This window comes from Mchenga conophoros, linkage group LG9 (genome assembly GCF_057382185.1).
Source record: "Mchenga conophoros isolate Kocher_MC1m ecotype Shallow Benthic linkage group LG9, M_conophoros_male_GT1.1, whole genome shotgun sequence".
NCBI lineage: Eukaryota > Metazoa > Chordata > Actinopteri > Cichliformes > Cichlidae > Mchenga > Mchenga conophoros.
In genome coordinates this window covers 10332921-10348503 of record NC_140534.1, presented here as the reverse complement: position 1 = coordinate 10348503, position 15583 = coordinate 10332921, and the positions used below count along the sequence as shown (strand labels likewise).

The 15583-nt window shown below is 42.3% G+C and overlaps 1 protein-coding gene across 1 annotated transcript; it reads right to left on the bottom strand.

Moving 5' to 3' along the window:
• LOC146566741 (DIS3-like exonuclease 1) lies at window positions 1-11296 on the bottom strand. The gene is made up of 9 exons (XM_085286369.1): window positions 10693-11296; window positions 8581-8673; window positions 8210-8498; window positions 5542-5777; window positions 4196-4350; window positions 3842-4020; window positions 3606-3751; window positions 2771-2942; window positions 1-1199 (listed from the first exon to the last, which is right to left on the bottom strand). Exons 1-9 carry the CDS (start codon window positions 10929-10931, stop codon window positions 882-884), a joined length of 1827 nt encoding a protein of 608 aa, XP_085142495.1. The 5' UTR covers window positions 10932-11296; the 3' UTR covers window positions 1-881.
• Between the last annotated feature and the right edge of the window lie 4287 nt (window positions 11297-15583).

The window sequence follows — 15583 nt, the reverse complement described above, 5'->3', positions numbered from 1 at the left end:
ATTTACCAGTTCAAACAATAAAAATGTCCTTGGTGTTGGTGTCTTCTATACAGGCTCTTGATATACAAACTATAAGATAAATACATCCTAGTTTTATACATCCCTTCCAACACAACCAACCTCAGGTGTGTTCATTACTCTACGGGTTTATTTTAAAGTCTGCTAATGAGTGACATGAAGTTTTATCAGTCCGGTGACCTGTCCAGGGCGTATCCTGCCTCTCACCCTATGACAGCTGGGACAGATTCCAGGACGTGCAGAAGAAAATGGACGAGTGGACGTTTTATCATCTCCAGAACAATACTCGTGCTGGGTTTTGTATGAAGTGGTCACAGGTAGTACAATATGTGTGAACTCACCAAAAATGGTTCTATAACACAAGACATTTAATTTACACAAGACATTGATCCCACCAGTGAGATATTGAGATCACTGGTGCTGAGAGAAAAGCCTTTTGTTACCAGACTTCTTTAACCTGCTGCAGTTGACTAGTTTCCTGCAGGATTGAACCACATTTGCAGTGAGTACTAGGTCTTGTCAAAGTAACTGCTGACACTTCACTGGCATTAACACGTTCCCTATCCTCCTTACAACTAAGTTTAACTTGATGTGATTTTAAAAACTAACTTTTACAAAACGTATCCACTGATTCGGTTTGACTCTGGTTTCTAAAAAGATGGCGGGACATGTTTTTACTTAATATTGTGTTTGCTTTCCTGTGACTTCACACACTCGTGTGGTTTGTCCACACACAATCTGGAGCTACAAGAATGACCTGGATGACTCAGCACGAGTGATCTTCAATGATCACCGTTCTGTTAGCGCACAGCGTGCAGTTCTCACAAGTGTCTGCTTGGAGGTAAAGCTGGGCTACAGCGTTTCTATGCTGTTGTTGCCGGGAGGCGTGAAGCCCTTTCCAGATCCATCAGAGCCAACTCTCTGATTTCTTCCAGAATAGAGTACAGACTGGGAGTTTTGCTCTGACGAAACTCTCTTTCCTCTTTGGAGAGTTTGGGGCGCCGGGCTGTCTTCTCCTGAGCCAGCGCCTCTTCATTCTGACGCACCACCTCTTTGACCAGCTGACTGCGGCCCTGAGGGCTGGGCTGCTGGGACTTGGCACTGTGGTGAGGCTTGTTGCTGATGACCTCGAGGTTTAGACGGTCAGCGTGGCAAGTTGAAGAGTGGACAGAAATACGAACCTGAAGAGAGCAGAGAACGTAAGTCACAGTATTCCTCAGTTCGATCACTACACAGTAATGGCACCTACTGAAAATAGTCTAATGGAATGCTATGCAAAGACAGGCCCACTTAAGGTTTGTGACGTAATATATAACAGCAGTCCTCTCAGCACTGTGCGCAGCGTCACAGCTAAGTAGACAGTGGTGTAGAGTGGAGAAGTTTCCGACTGTGCCACAATTTTGTTCATAAATAGGATAAATTGGATACGTATGTTACACACACGTATCCAATGTAACAAACGTTCATCCATCCGTACACGAACTTTCTTTACTGTGCTTTCTAACATTCACACGACGTGGAGACTGGAGCAGAGGGGGAGAAAAACATTCATTAACACTGTGACCTCGGTCAAGTGTCACAGTGAGGTTGTTGTTTTGTTGATTTGTTTGTTGAATATCATCATCATCTCTTTGTTTGATATGATCATAGCTTGACAGCAGTCAATGCTGTGGTGGACAACTTGTGTTTGGGCTAATGTTTCTTTCTATCTTGTTTTGGCCACATGTGTCATCCATCATCATCCATCAGTAAGCTATGTTGTTAGCATTGCCTTTGCCCTTTGACATTTATGACCCCAGGATAAGTCCATGAAAGAAAGAAAAGATGTTGATAACAGTGGAAGCAGCAGTACTCTGTCACTTTTTCATGTCTTAAAGCCAAAGATGTGAGAATAACACACCGTTACTTCAGTTTCTTTTTGTTAGCTAACCTTAGGGTAATGTTTCCTGCTCTTTTTGCTTAAATCACATGCACTTATTCCTCACAATCATCGTGTGTAACATGCCTGAACTTAATATAACTTGACGCCAGTGATGGGCAGCAATGCATAATTAGATTACTTTTTTCAAGTAACGAGTAAAGTAAGGGATTACTGTTGCAAAAAAGGTAATTAGATTACTGTTACTGTCCCGTAAACACGCTGCTCTACTGTGTTACTAAACCGTGAGTTTGTTTGCAAGAGTGTCTCATGACAATGACATAAGTGCATGCGACGTTTGTGGTAACAAACGTGTGCAGAGCAACAATGGATCATTTATCGAGTGCGAGAGAGAGAGTGCGACCGTGCAGCGTTTAAAGGCGTTTATGTGAAAACAATTACCGCCCACTGTCATTTTTTATCTCCCTTTACAAAAAGGTTTGTGTAGAAACGCCACAAACTGGAAGCATTACATTTCTTGTCTTGGAGGAGAGCCTCCCCCCCCCCCCCACACTTATGTTTTTGTTTTCATATAATATTTAAAAACAATAAACTGAATAACTTTAAATGATTTATTTTCAGGAATCATTTTCGTCTCATTCATCTTACTGACGTTTTGTTACCTTGAGATTAGCTAACAAAGCAGCAACCACACAACACTTTATCACAACAAGATCATAAAACGTCTCTTAATGTTGGACCACAAAAGATCCAGTAGTCGTATGAACCTGTGATTCATATACACTCATGCATATATATTTGGAATCGTCGCCTTTAGGCGCTGCATTGCTGGAAACCTTCTAAAATGATTGATTAGCGTTTTCTGTGACTTACGGTGATGTGGTCAAACAGTTTGAAGGTGGAGGTGCCACAGCTGGAGGTGGTGGTAATGCGGTCCGGGTATTTTCGCACAGTGCCACCCTGCCAATCACAGCTGCCGTCCTGTCCCGCTACCACCACCAGGCCCTCTTTGTTCTTCAGATACACAGGCCCCCTCACACCATACCTGTGAACAACATGGCTGTGGTCAGAGGCAGCCTTACTTACTCAGTGATATTACTCAACCTGCTTTGCGCCCTGTGATTTTAATCATTACATGGATTCTACAGCCTTCTCAAAATGACCACAGGTTACATTTTAATAAACTGTTAATATTGCATATCCCTGTAACACCACAAGCATGGAGAACACTGATGTTATTAAATTACACTTTCCTTGCAATAAACAAGCAGCAACCTCCAGAGGTTAGCTAAGCTAACGTAGAAGTGCCACAAACACAAGGCTGGCTCCAAAGCACCGTCCCTCCCCACAGACTCAACTTCAGCAATGCAATTAACTTATTTAAAGCCTGGTAGAGAAAAGATTCGGGGTTTTAGCCGATTTTCCCTGCTCACAATAAATGTTTAAGGAATTAGTTTAGTAAATTTATACAATTTAAAACTCATTTTGAGGTTTTTTAAGAGAAAATAAAACTAGCGTGTATACTGTTAAATATACATTGATTAGCGTGCAATTACATCTTCCAACAAATTCATTCATTGTCATAAACTTTGAATTCGTCTATTAAAAATACACGAGTGGTTGGCCGTCTGTGAGCTGCTGTACAGCTCCATTAAACAAAGGAAAAGAAGAAGACTGCAGAACAAAACACAGGACTGAAGGTTCTTACTCTGGGATAAACACCAAGACACCGTTGTCTCGAATGGAGTAGACAACAGCGTCAGCCACACAGCACGGGTCTGTCTGAGGGTCTCGTTCTCTGAAAAACAGACACTGAAACAGTGCTGTGGATCGCATTTGGGCTGCCTGTGCTGCCTGCAAATGAAACACAGACGTCAGCACAGCTTCTGTTAATAGAGTAAGAGGTGAATCATTGAAAAACACAAACAATAAAACACCCCTGACCCTGTTCTTGCTGTTGACATGGTGAGCCATTTCCTCCACTTCTTTGTTACTGGCTGGTGCTTTACCAGATACAACGCCCCTCTGCATGTGCAGGGCTGCGGTAAGAAGGCGGTGCACGACAATGTCTGCGTACCGACGGATGGGTGAGGTAAAGTGTGTGTAGCGATCCAGAGCCAGACCTACGACAACGAAGCAAATATCAGCACGTTAGCCTTCTTTCTAGTTCTCAGTCGAATAATTCTTCACAAACAACAGACGTTGGACAAGTGTGTGCAGACGTGTGATGGATGGACTGACCCACAGTCACACTGAAACTCTAGTGCAGCCAATAAAAGCTGTGCAGCGGTATCGTACCATAATGGTAGTATTGGTCTTGAGGATGAGCACCAGTGGAGAAGTACAGAGCCTGTGACATAGCAGTGGTGGCCATCATTCTGAACAACCTGTTCACCAAGGGGTCCTGTGGGTCCACAGCTCGGTCCAGTGAGGCAGCTAAAGCCTTGTTGGACCTGAAGGAACAGAGCCAGAAACCAGGGATGAGTGAGGCCTCTCATCTCAGCAGTCAGTGACACAAAGCTACTTGCATCACCATGTCTCTTGTCCTGGGACCGGTTCTGCTGTTGGTTTAACCCCCCCCCCCCCCCCCCCCACAATCCTCCAACCGCACATTCATATTTTGTTTTCAAACTCCATTGCAGTTCATTCCACGCCTCAGATCCTCAGACCTTTTGTAAACAGTTAAACAAATAAAAGTTAACTGTAATAGATTACAGGTTGTAATTAAATAAATCACTGCCTCTTTTAAAAAACAGAAAAACAAACCATCTTTAATTATTTGAGTTGTTTGTTTTGTTCCCGTGTGAGAATATTCAACACTGCTCTCTGTGCAAAACGGGTTTAAAAGCATAAACAGCTGTGGGATCCTGTTTGTCCGGGATTTGAACCGGGGAACAAACTGCGGCAGGATCAGCGTTGTGCCGAGGTCGGCATCGCCGACAGCATGTGTTCCCCCTGCGTGGCGAGCGTTCGCTGGGCACGGAGTGTGGATCCAGGTTACGCCGCCTCCATTACAAACAGTCAGACGTGGAAGTAGTGATGTTTTAGTTTTGTAAAAAAGTGAAACCTGAGTGTCGTTACATTACCATTCAGTTTAAGGGTTACAACAGAAAATGAAATATTTATTGTCCTCTCGTGGTATCAGACGGGATTATTTTAACAAACGAAGGACATTTTGCCTGATAATTATATTTATCCTGTAACTTTACTGTGTAAAGAGCTAAAACCTCCAAAGTTTCAGGAGTAGTTAGTCGTTATAAGAAGTGTTTGTGAACTGAAAATCAAGAATGTGGGATCCTGTTTGTCCGTGATTTGGACAGCCCAGCGTGTGCTCCCGACGCAGGGGAAACTAATTCTGTCGGGGAGACCGACCTTGCCACGACAGCTGTTGTGAAGCTGAAGCCAAAGGCAAGATATGCTTCATCATATGTTGTAGTCTTTGGTTTGGAAGCATATTTGGCTTCAACCTCAACCTGAGCTGAAGGAACATGTCTTCTTCTTGTCTGACTGCTCATGTGACACCTGAGTGTGTCCCCGTGTTATCAAACATTTCAGGTTCACACACTTGTGTGTCTGAACATGATGTGCGTTGGACTACAATATGCATTTCCTCAGTTTCTATACTGAACAGTCAAAAACATTACCTGGTGTCAATGGTGAAACCTTTGGCCTTTGCAGTGTCCACCAGCTGGTTGAATAGCTCCTGTTGTGGTGGTGGGTGACACCTTAGAAGGGCCTGGTTGGGGAAAGCTTCCTGGATCTTGCGGGCCACCCAGTGGTTGGCGTAAATCATGCACTCTGCCACGGTCTCATGGACCTCCAGGGGCTGACGAGGGACCAGGGCCGTAATGTTCCTCTCCTCATCCAGCTGGGCACCCACCTGAAAAGGGAAAATGCTTCTAACGTGACTTCAATGAAAAAGAATATGAAAATGCATCAGTGGGCCACATTTTACTACAGTTTACTTTAACTCAGTTGAACATGCACCATTCCACCGGAACAAATGCTGCACGGAGAACCAAATGTGAATGAATCTCAACCTGAAAACAGTCTACTGTCTTTCCTACGTTCAGCTCTCTATCATACCAGTAAGAACACATATCCCTAACAGGCACACAGCTCTGCTCATGGGCACAGAAACTCCACCGATCTGCTGTTCATGCTTTTTGTTTATAGTGGACAGCCAATCAGAGTTTAAGTTAGCTCAAAGGAAATGTGCCTTAAAGAGAGAACAAAACTTTTCTCAGACTAAGGATGAACTGAGGGGACCCAAAGCACTTCAGCAGGAACCAAAAGAAGCCAGAAAGTTTGGATTTGAACACAGTTTTGGCCGTTTTATATAATAGATCAAGATGAAACATCTGTTGTCCTTATCCTTCAGGACAACAGATGTTTCACCAGCGGTCAATAATCCAGCTTTGTCAAGATAAGAACTTGATTTTTGGGTGGCAGCTCAATCATTAAACACACTTTTAGAAATATATTGGTTTTTCCACTATCCCAGAAGCAACCCGAGAGAATCATTTTTACTTCATATCAATATTCTGTGTGCGTACAGCCATAACAGGAATGCAATAACTGAATAATAAATAAATCCAAGACATCCTATTAGAGAGCATCTTATAGAACAACAGGAATTGTCCATATGAGGTTTTAACAGATGGCCAACCAGCCGCTGTAGATAAATGGCTGTGATCTAATGTGAAAACTGTCAGTGGTTTCACAGTGGAGTGCTTGGTTTCTTTATTCCAATATTCTCACTGAAATGACTTTCTGATAAAATGTTTTCTGCTGAGGAACGTGTTCTGCTTAGACGCCTGATTTTAAAAATAACGTCTCTATTAGACCGTACTATAATTTATTATCGATGAAAAGAAATATATGGTATCCATCTGTAATTCTGTAAATAACACAGCAAAAAACCAAACTAAACATAAAGACCTGGAAGACTCCTGCGTCTAAATTCATTCAGTTATTGTACTGAGTCCTGAACATGTTAGAAATATGGTATCTAAGCAGATTCTTACTCTGGATGGCATTACCTTGGCCTCCAGTAACGCTGTGAGGAACCTTGGAGTCATGTTTGACCAGGACATGTCCTTCAATGCACATATTAAACAAATATGTAAGACTGCGTTCTTCCATTTGTGCAACATCTCTAAAGTTAGAAATATCCTGTCTCAGAGTGACGCTGAAAAACTAGTTCATGCATTTATTACTTCCAGGCTGGACGACTGTAATTCATTATTATCAGGATGTCCAAAAAACTCGCTGAAAAGCCTTCAGCTGATCCAAAATGCTGCAGCAAGAGTCCTGACAGGGACTAGAAAGAGAGAGCAGATTCCCTTCATTGGCTTCCTGTTAAATCCAGAATTCAAAATCCTGCTCCTCACATACAAGGTCTTAAATAATCAGGCCCCATCTTATCTTAATGACCTTGTAGTACCATATCACCCTATTAGAGCACTTCGCTCTCGCTCTGCAGGCCTACTTGTTGTTCCTAGAGTATTTAAAAGTAGAATGGGAGGCAGAGCCTTCAGTTTTCAGGCCCCTCTTCTGTGGAACCAGCTTCCAGTTTGGATTCAGGAGACAGACACTATCTCTACTTTTAAGATTAGGCTTCAAACTTTCCTTTTTGCTAAAGCATATAGTTAGGGCTGGACCAGGTGACCCTGAATCCTCCCTTAGTTATGCTGCAATAGACCGTGGCAGCTGGGGGATTCTCATGATGACGCCGAACATCATCATCACCTCTTTGTCATCATTATCACTGACTACATGTTTATAGACCAATCTCCATTTAATCATTAGTTATCATTAATCCCTGGCCCTTTTCCACAGGTGTCTTTTGACCTGATTTCCTCCCCTCGGCTGTATGAAGTGTTTCGGGGTGACTGATACTGAATTTTCTAACCATGATGTCATCTGACAAAATGACCAAACACAGAGGTTAAGTCAAACTTTCACTTAGACAGAAGCTTAGAAGGGAGAATCTTCTGCAGCTGAAATGTGCGAGAAAGATAGTGGTTCCAGTTTTTAATGTGCAGAATGGATTTCTCTCCACTGAAGCTATGTGCACGGTTTACTTTGTTTGATTCACTTCAGATTCATTGAATCATTTTGTGTCGTATGTTAGACGTCAGTAGTGACGATGTGTTAGGGTTAGACACTCAGCTATAACATGCTTACGCTTTCAATTAAGAACATGAACCTTAAATGTTTGCAGTCTTTATTTATATAGTCTTACTGTTAAGTACACACATTACCAAAACACACAAAATACTCTATGAAGATACAAGAAACCAATCATACCTCCACTCCTTCCAGCTCCAGCGCTCCTCCTCTGTCCCTCTTTGCCCGAAGATGTCTGGCTACATGTGTGAGCATCTCAAGTGCCTCAGTGAGTTGAGCTAGCTTAGAACCCTTTTCCTGAGGACCCAGGTTGGCCAGTTCCGCTACCTCAACCTGTTCTCCGTTGAGGAGCGCCTGAGCCAGCTCGTAGTGGAGCTGATAGGAGGAGCGGATGAGTGTACGACCATACCAGACCTCTTGGACTTCAAGGGATTCTGCGTCAAGCTCCCAAAGCACGCTCATTGCATACCTGAATTTGAAAGTGTCAGTTACACAACTAGCATGCATTTTAAGCATATGAAAATGAAACGTGTGATGGGAAGTCTACTAACCTGTCAGCACCTCCCAGCAGTGAGCAAAGGTCTGCGCTGAGAATAGCAGGCAGCATGTCGTACCTGCGGTCTGCCAGGTAGTAGGTTGTAGCCCTTAAGAAGTGACATAATAAATATAAAAAGGCAATGAGATCAAAGCAGCAGCTTTATCATCTTCTTTCTAATCAAAAGTGAGACATAATTTGAAAATAAGTACTAAATATTCAGAGTTTGTTCCACCTTTGTCATTTTCATCCTTCTGTTTATTAATAAGTCAGGAAGGATGAAATAAATAAGCAAAATGTTTTTCTTATGATTTAATAAATATTCCCCATTTTCTGAAATAGAATTTAAGGCTTCAAACCACAATCATGAGATTTTAATTTACTTCTTTAAAGTGTGGAGGCGAGCTGGACAGGTGGGTGATCTGCACGCTGCTTTGTGGACAGCTATGAAATGTAAAATGGAATTTTAGAGTAAGTCAGAGAGAAAGCAGAGGACCAAAACTACATTAAAAATCACAACATAAAAAATATATAGTAAGATTTCAGTATTATTTTATAAGTGCACGTTGTTAACAGTCTACACGGAGTTTCTCTCCTCACTCGGCTCTCAATCATCTTCTGTACATGCTGCTGCTGCTGCTGCTGCTGCCTTTAAAAAACGACATGCACTTCATGGACCTTCTTACTAATTTATCTGCAGACTACACTTTATCAGATACATTTTATTAGCACTGGGTTAGACACTTCTGCCTTCTGAACACTCCTTTCTTCACTTCCAAGACTCAACAAGGTGCTGAAAGAATTCCGTAGAGATTTTGGATTATAGCGAGATTACACCGAGATGACAGCAGAATGCATTTGCTGCAGATTTGTCGGCCGTTCAGCTGTGACACAAATTTTTTTGGGCTGCTTCCCTGTCACATGGTGTCATCGCTGCATGTTCCCAGGAAGGAAAATTTGTGGAGATCAAGTGCAAGCATTACTTTTGCAGCCCCGACCTTCACTTCATTTACTGCAGATATTTTAAACTCAGTTTTATTCATTTGTACAATACAGCACAAAATAAATAAATAAATCAGAACATGTGCATATATCTGGACATAAACACAGATGAATATCTTCTTGTTCTATTACTGTGGTTCAACTGTCTTGTATCATCATCCTCTTTATTAATAAGATGCACTGAAAGCCAATTATAGACAAACCATTAACATCAGGTACTCAAGGTCACATGCCATCATGTGACCTCCGGTGTTTTCCTGACACCCGTAACTGTACAAAGGGGATCTGAAAACAAATGATGTGTGACACACTGTTCTTTACTTCTACCACTCAGTAGAATAAAACTAATTTAGTTGGAAGCGGACTCATTTTTCCTTTTTTTGCTGCATGACCTTCTGGTTGAATGTTGTGTACAAGTATGGCTGCCATGTCCCGTAGTAATATATGTTTATGAAGGCCACAGTGAAAATCACTCAGGCTTTCCCACAGCGGAAACATTCCCCTGTCCTGTTAATGGCATCGTACTCAAAATGAGCACAAGTTCTTCGTAACAACATGGACCACTGTGTTCTGTGTGTAGCAGTTCTCTACTGTGAGAACCCCAACCACCTTTTAGCACGACCAGCATTCGTCCATTCGCACACATATTCATACAGCGCGTTAGTCTATACCTTTAAGCATTTTCTCTCACATGCACACTCACACTAACGGATGCATCCAGGGAAATTTGGGGGTTAAGTATTTTGTGCAAGGTGACTTTAACATGAAGCCCGAAGGCATCAGGGATTGAACCAACAATGTGCTGACCATTGGTTCAATTCCTGGTGCCAGTGATACTTTCAAAGCCATCATGGACCCTGTGAAGTCCTTCTACATGTGATTAAATGATAGACATTTAAGGCTTAATGCTTCACATCAGACACGAGCCTTATTTAAGGTGGCCCTCTGTGTTATTTATAATTGCGCTACAAGGCATGCTGCTGATGCAACATTAATTCAGGCAACAACTTTCTTGCCTCTTTGTACTTCTGAAAGTTCCTCTGAACACTTATGCAAGATGCTGTAATTTTCTTTTATCCTTTTATATCCCACCTACTCTACCCAACCACTCCAACCAGTTCCTCACCTTGAACGTGCCTCCAAGTCTGTGAGCGAACCCTCTTTGACAAAGTGAGTGACATCAGCAATGTGAACTCCCAGCTCCAGCCTTCTGTTGGGGAGCTTGTGTACAGACAGCGTGTCGTCTACATCTTCACAGCCGCGTGGATCGATGCTGAACACCAGACGACTGTCCCTAAGATCCCGCCGCTCTGCCACCTCAGAGGGGTCTACCGTCCACGGCTTCTCCAGAGAGTTGACCGGCATCTCTCTCAGCTGATGGCAGACGGACAGGCACAGCTAAACAGCCGCATAGTCTTTTGAACTTTTCACATTTTGTTATGATTCTATACAAAACATTAATAATAATAATAATAATAATACATTTTATTAAGCGCCTTTCAAAACACTCAAGGACACTTTACACAAAGACAAAGCAAAACAGTGTTTCACTTTCAGTTGCTCCCTTGTCACAAGGGGTCACCACACCTGATAGCTCAGCATCTTTTGATACGGCAGAGTTTTATACCAGATGCCCTTCCAGGCACAACCCTGATTTGTATCTCCGGTTGCAATCGAACCAGTGACATTTTGCCTGCAAGCCAGTGTGTAAACCACTGATGAAAAAAGGAAAGAATGAACTATTCCACATATTTAATGATTCTTTAATATTTTGTTGATTTGATAATAATAATAATAATAATAATAATGGATTGGATTTATATAGCGCTTTCCAAGGCACCCAAAGCGCTTTACAATGCCACTATTCATTCACTCTCACATTCACACACTGGTGGAGGCAGCTACAGTTGTAGCCACAGCTGCCCTGGGGCAGACTGACAGAAGCGAGGCTGCCATATCGCACCATCGGCCCCTCTGGACAACAATAGCTATATTGCAATCTTTAAAACCTTTGGTTACTATGGTAACTCTCTGATAACCAAGCACTCTCTGATGTGACCAATCACAGAAGCTCTACTGCCACCCCCTTTATAACATAAAAAGTTATGAATGATGTTCCAGTCTATGATAGTGGACTCATCTGTGCTTGTCCTTTGTTACAGCCCATTGCAACCCTTACACTCCTTACAGTGGAAATGCAGTTGTCTTCAGGTGTTGCCTAGGTTTAACTGCCGATTGTCTACACCTGGTGAGGTGTGGCTAAAGGCGTTCCTGAAGTGGTCTACTCCAATCACCTTCTCCAGGCCAATCAGCATTCATGCTGTGTCCTCGGTTATTCTTCCTTGTACACGCCTCATCTCATCACTCATGCTCCATTCAACCATTCCACCACCAGCTTCCAGGCTCTCGGGGCTCCTGCTCTAATCCTTTTCACAGACGGGGTTCTGTTCCGCTGAGATAGGCCATCTGAGTCTAACGGCAAATCACCTGTTTAAATTCTGTTCATCAGTAAATCAATTTCATTCTTTCAAATAACCTCTCCTTATTAAAATATCTGTACTGTATTTAGTGATGAACAATTGTTAAACTCTGGTGTTTGCTCCCATAATTTCCCTTTTATTTTGACGCTCTCTGCTCTTTCCTCTTTCACCTGATCTCTGACTGCGATTGTTTGGAGGTGAAAACCAAACATCACCTGGGTTTCAGAAAACCAGAGTTACCCTGGTAAGCAACCATTCTCTGTATCTCACTATGGGAGATATAATCTACTTCCAGGTTGTAAGTTCTTTATCCTTAACAAGGTATGGAGCAGGGTAAGCCCACACTAAGGACTGAGTGTGCCAGTGAGGATGCAATAATATCAAAAACGCATAACCTAACAAATGTAATAGATGGTCCTCTGGTGAGCTGTGAAGGTCACACTCTCAGTAGCCTTCAACAGCCACACAGACAGATACACTCAACAAAACAGGAACACACAGATGCTTCAATCTATGCAAAGGAGTGCAAGACACAGAAAAGCGCTATATATGGCTACATTTTCAGCAATTTACCGTTTAAAAGTGGGCCCTGCATAAACAGGATGTGGACCAATTGGTGCATTCCCAAAGTAAATGTGATACGAAAGAGTAGCTAAATGCAGTTTAATAAATGGAAAATAATCCTCTCTTATTTAGCTAATCCTGAAGGAAACATAACACATGTGGAACAGAGTTAGGAATGGGTACCGGCAATGTTCCCTCGAAGCTGTGTGTGTGCACAATTGCGCACTGCTGGCACGGTCTCTGCGCACAGAAAATCTGCGTTGCGCACAAAAAAAAAAATCTAACCTGAATTGAAATTAAAATCAATACTTTAACAAGTCTGTTTTGCAGTGTTAGTCAGTGACTGGCTGCTCCCGTATGGGATCCAGCCAGTAATGCGATTCACATTCGTATATACGCAGCTAATCAATGTCGTTGACAGGCTCTGACAGCGTCCTTATGTGCCGACACCGGTGTTTTAGCGAGCAAAGCGGCGTGGCGACGTTTAGTGTGTGTCAGAACAATGAGGCGACTGCTGAGTGTTACAGGTGTTACAGCAGTGACACATCTGCTGCTGTCAGGCCTGCAGGTATCAGGCTGTTGTTCTCCTTCATCTCATAGTTGACAGAAATTATTTTTGGAGTGGCACAAATAATTTGTGTGGCATCAGATTTGATGCAATTTGATGATTGTTCTCTAAATAATTTAAAATGTTTATTTAAAAAAACGCCTTGGCTGCATTTTTAGGTAAACAGCTGCAAAAAACTTTGTTGTTTGCATAACTCAGTTACTTTTTTGAAGAAGTAACTATATAATTAATTACCCAACATTGGTCATTATTTACTGTATTTTGCAGACAGAGTTACAGACTCTCTCCCAGACCACAGACTCATAATACAAGTCAGAGCTTTATGAAAAAAAAACAAAAGAAACTTGTGTTTTCAAAATTGGAGTTCAAGTTATTTTTACTTCCAATAGTGTTAACATGCTACACAGGTCATGAACAAGATTTTTTTGTTTTGTTTTTTTAAATTTTCATTGTAAGTGGGCTAAAATAGTTAATTAAAAGTAGTCTAACATAAATGTAAATGCTGTAATTTTATTATTTTAATAAACCATGTAACTTGCATGGATTCAATGCTGGCGTCACCACAGTGCACACGTCTGCTGTTGCTCACAGTGGTCCAAGGGATCGCTCAGGGAGTTTCTGTGTTCGCTCAGACACATGAAAAATTAGAGGGAACATTGGGTGCGGGTATACCGGATACGGGTGGCTTTTTTTTTTCTTGAGATGTCATACACTTTGGATTCTAGCCAATCATTTTACGTTTCCGAGGATAGTAGGCGGGTCCAGGTACGTATGTTCTTTGAGAGCAGAGCTACAGATTAAATGTCCAAGGCAAAGCGGTCAAAAGTCTGGCTGTACTTCACAGCAAAATATGCAAACTCAGCAGCAACAAGTGCTTTAAGGTGATACTGTGATACTGTGCAAAGGAAGTAACACCTCGAATCCAATGAAACACCTGGCAACGCAATAGCGTTTTTTTAAAAGCAGAGAAATGCATCGTATTTGATAGCTTGCTGCGAGACTTCACACCGAGCACATCTGCTGCGGGTGGGTTGCCTGTTATTGGACCTGGAGTTAGCAACATCCCCCAAAAACCCGAAGAGGAGAGTCCTGGCCCCTAGCCCTGCCAGTGTAGCAGACGGATGATGATGCAGCAGCAACCGTTCTTCTCTGCGTGAGGAGCTTAATGTTGTTCGTGTGTAATTTACGTTGAGTAGGCTAACCACGTTATTACATTAATGCATGTAAGGTGAACTAGCAAACACCGTCGTAGTTACATGCGACTGTCTTCTTGTTTGATAGAGTGATACCATACATGCCCTGTAGCTGCAGAAAAAGCTAACACCGTTATCTTTTTACAAAAAAAACAAACAGCTAAACATGTTTTCCATTATTCACCGGTTCCAAACAAAGTAGGTATGTTGTATCAAAAGAAAAGGCTAACTTGGTTATCATTTTGCAGAAAAAAGAGACTGCTAAAAATAAAAACATAAGAGGTTTTTGGACAAAGTTTGTGTTCTCCATTCTTTAAGCAATTCAATTCAATTCAATTTTATTTATATAGCACCAAATCACAACAAAAGTCGCCTCAAGGCGCTTCATAGATACAGAGAAAAACCCAACAATCATATGACCCCCTATGAGCAGCACTTTGGCAACAGTGGGAAGGAAAAACTCCTGTTTAACAGGAAGAAACCTCCAGCAGAACCAGGCTCAGGGAGGGGCGGGGCCATCTGCTGCGACCGGTTGGGGTGAGAGAAGGAAGCAACGGTTAGAGCACCATTTAAGCACCCGCACAGTTTCAAAAGTACCGGTATCGGATAAAACCTAAACGATACCCATCCCTAAACAGAGTATAGATAAGGAATCTCTCAAATACTTCATAAAATGAGCATGTAGAAAGTGATCTAGCATTCTGAATGTTCACAATGACTCTCAGAGAGAGACCTGCTTCATTTTAAATCAGCCACTCGTGTGCCACGCCCAGAGTGCTGACCATTTGGGATGTGGAAGAAAAAAATCACGCCAAGTCAATGTTCAAAGGCAATGGTCATGGCCAGTAGTGGAACAGAAAAGCTAGTTCTGCCATCAATGGCCTGATGGGCCAGTATGGGATCTATAAAAATGAGAGACAGCTACTCCTCCCTCACCCCACTCAGTATCACTGGTATGAGGTTGAGAAGGGGAAAATGCATACAGGTCAATGCTGAACACATGAGAAGCTACTTTAAGGCATATCACCCAATTTGTAATATTGCTAAACATTTCTTAAGGCAGACGAGTCATGCTGGCTGGGTCAGTGTCATTTTTGTTGTAATTGATGTCTGGTTTGTTCTGTTCCCTAGTGATGGGTAGGGATGGGTACCAGTATCCGGTGTTCTGACATAATCCTTGAAATAGTAATAACACAGTATCCTCAGCAAAGA

Excerpts from the sequence above, each read along its gene's own strand:
- LOC146566741 (XM_085286369.1), bottom strand. The coding sequence starts at position 10,931 with ATGCCGGTCAACTCTCTGGAGAAGCCGTGGACGGTAGACCCCTCTGAG. Across the intron at positions 5,778-8,209 it reads TGGAGCTGGAAGGAGTGGAG|GTGGGTGCCCAGCTGGATGA; the intron begins GTATGATTGGTT and ends TTCCCTTTTCAG. Across the intron at positions 2,943-3,605 it reads GTCTTGGTGTTTATCCCAGA|GTATGGTGTGAGGGGGCCTG; the intron begins GTAAGAACCTTC and ends TGTTGTTCACAG.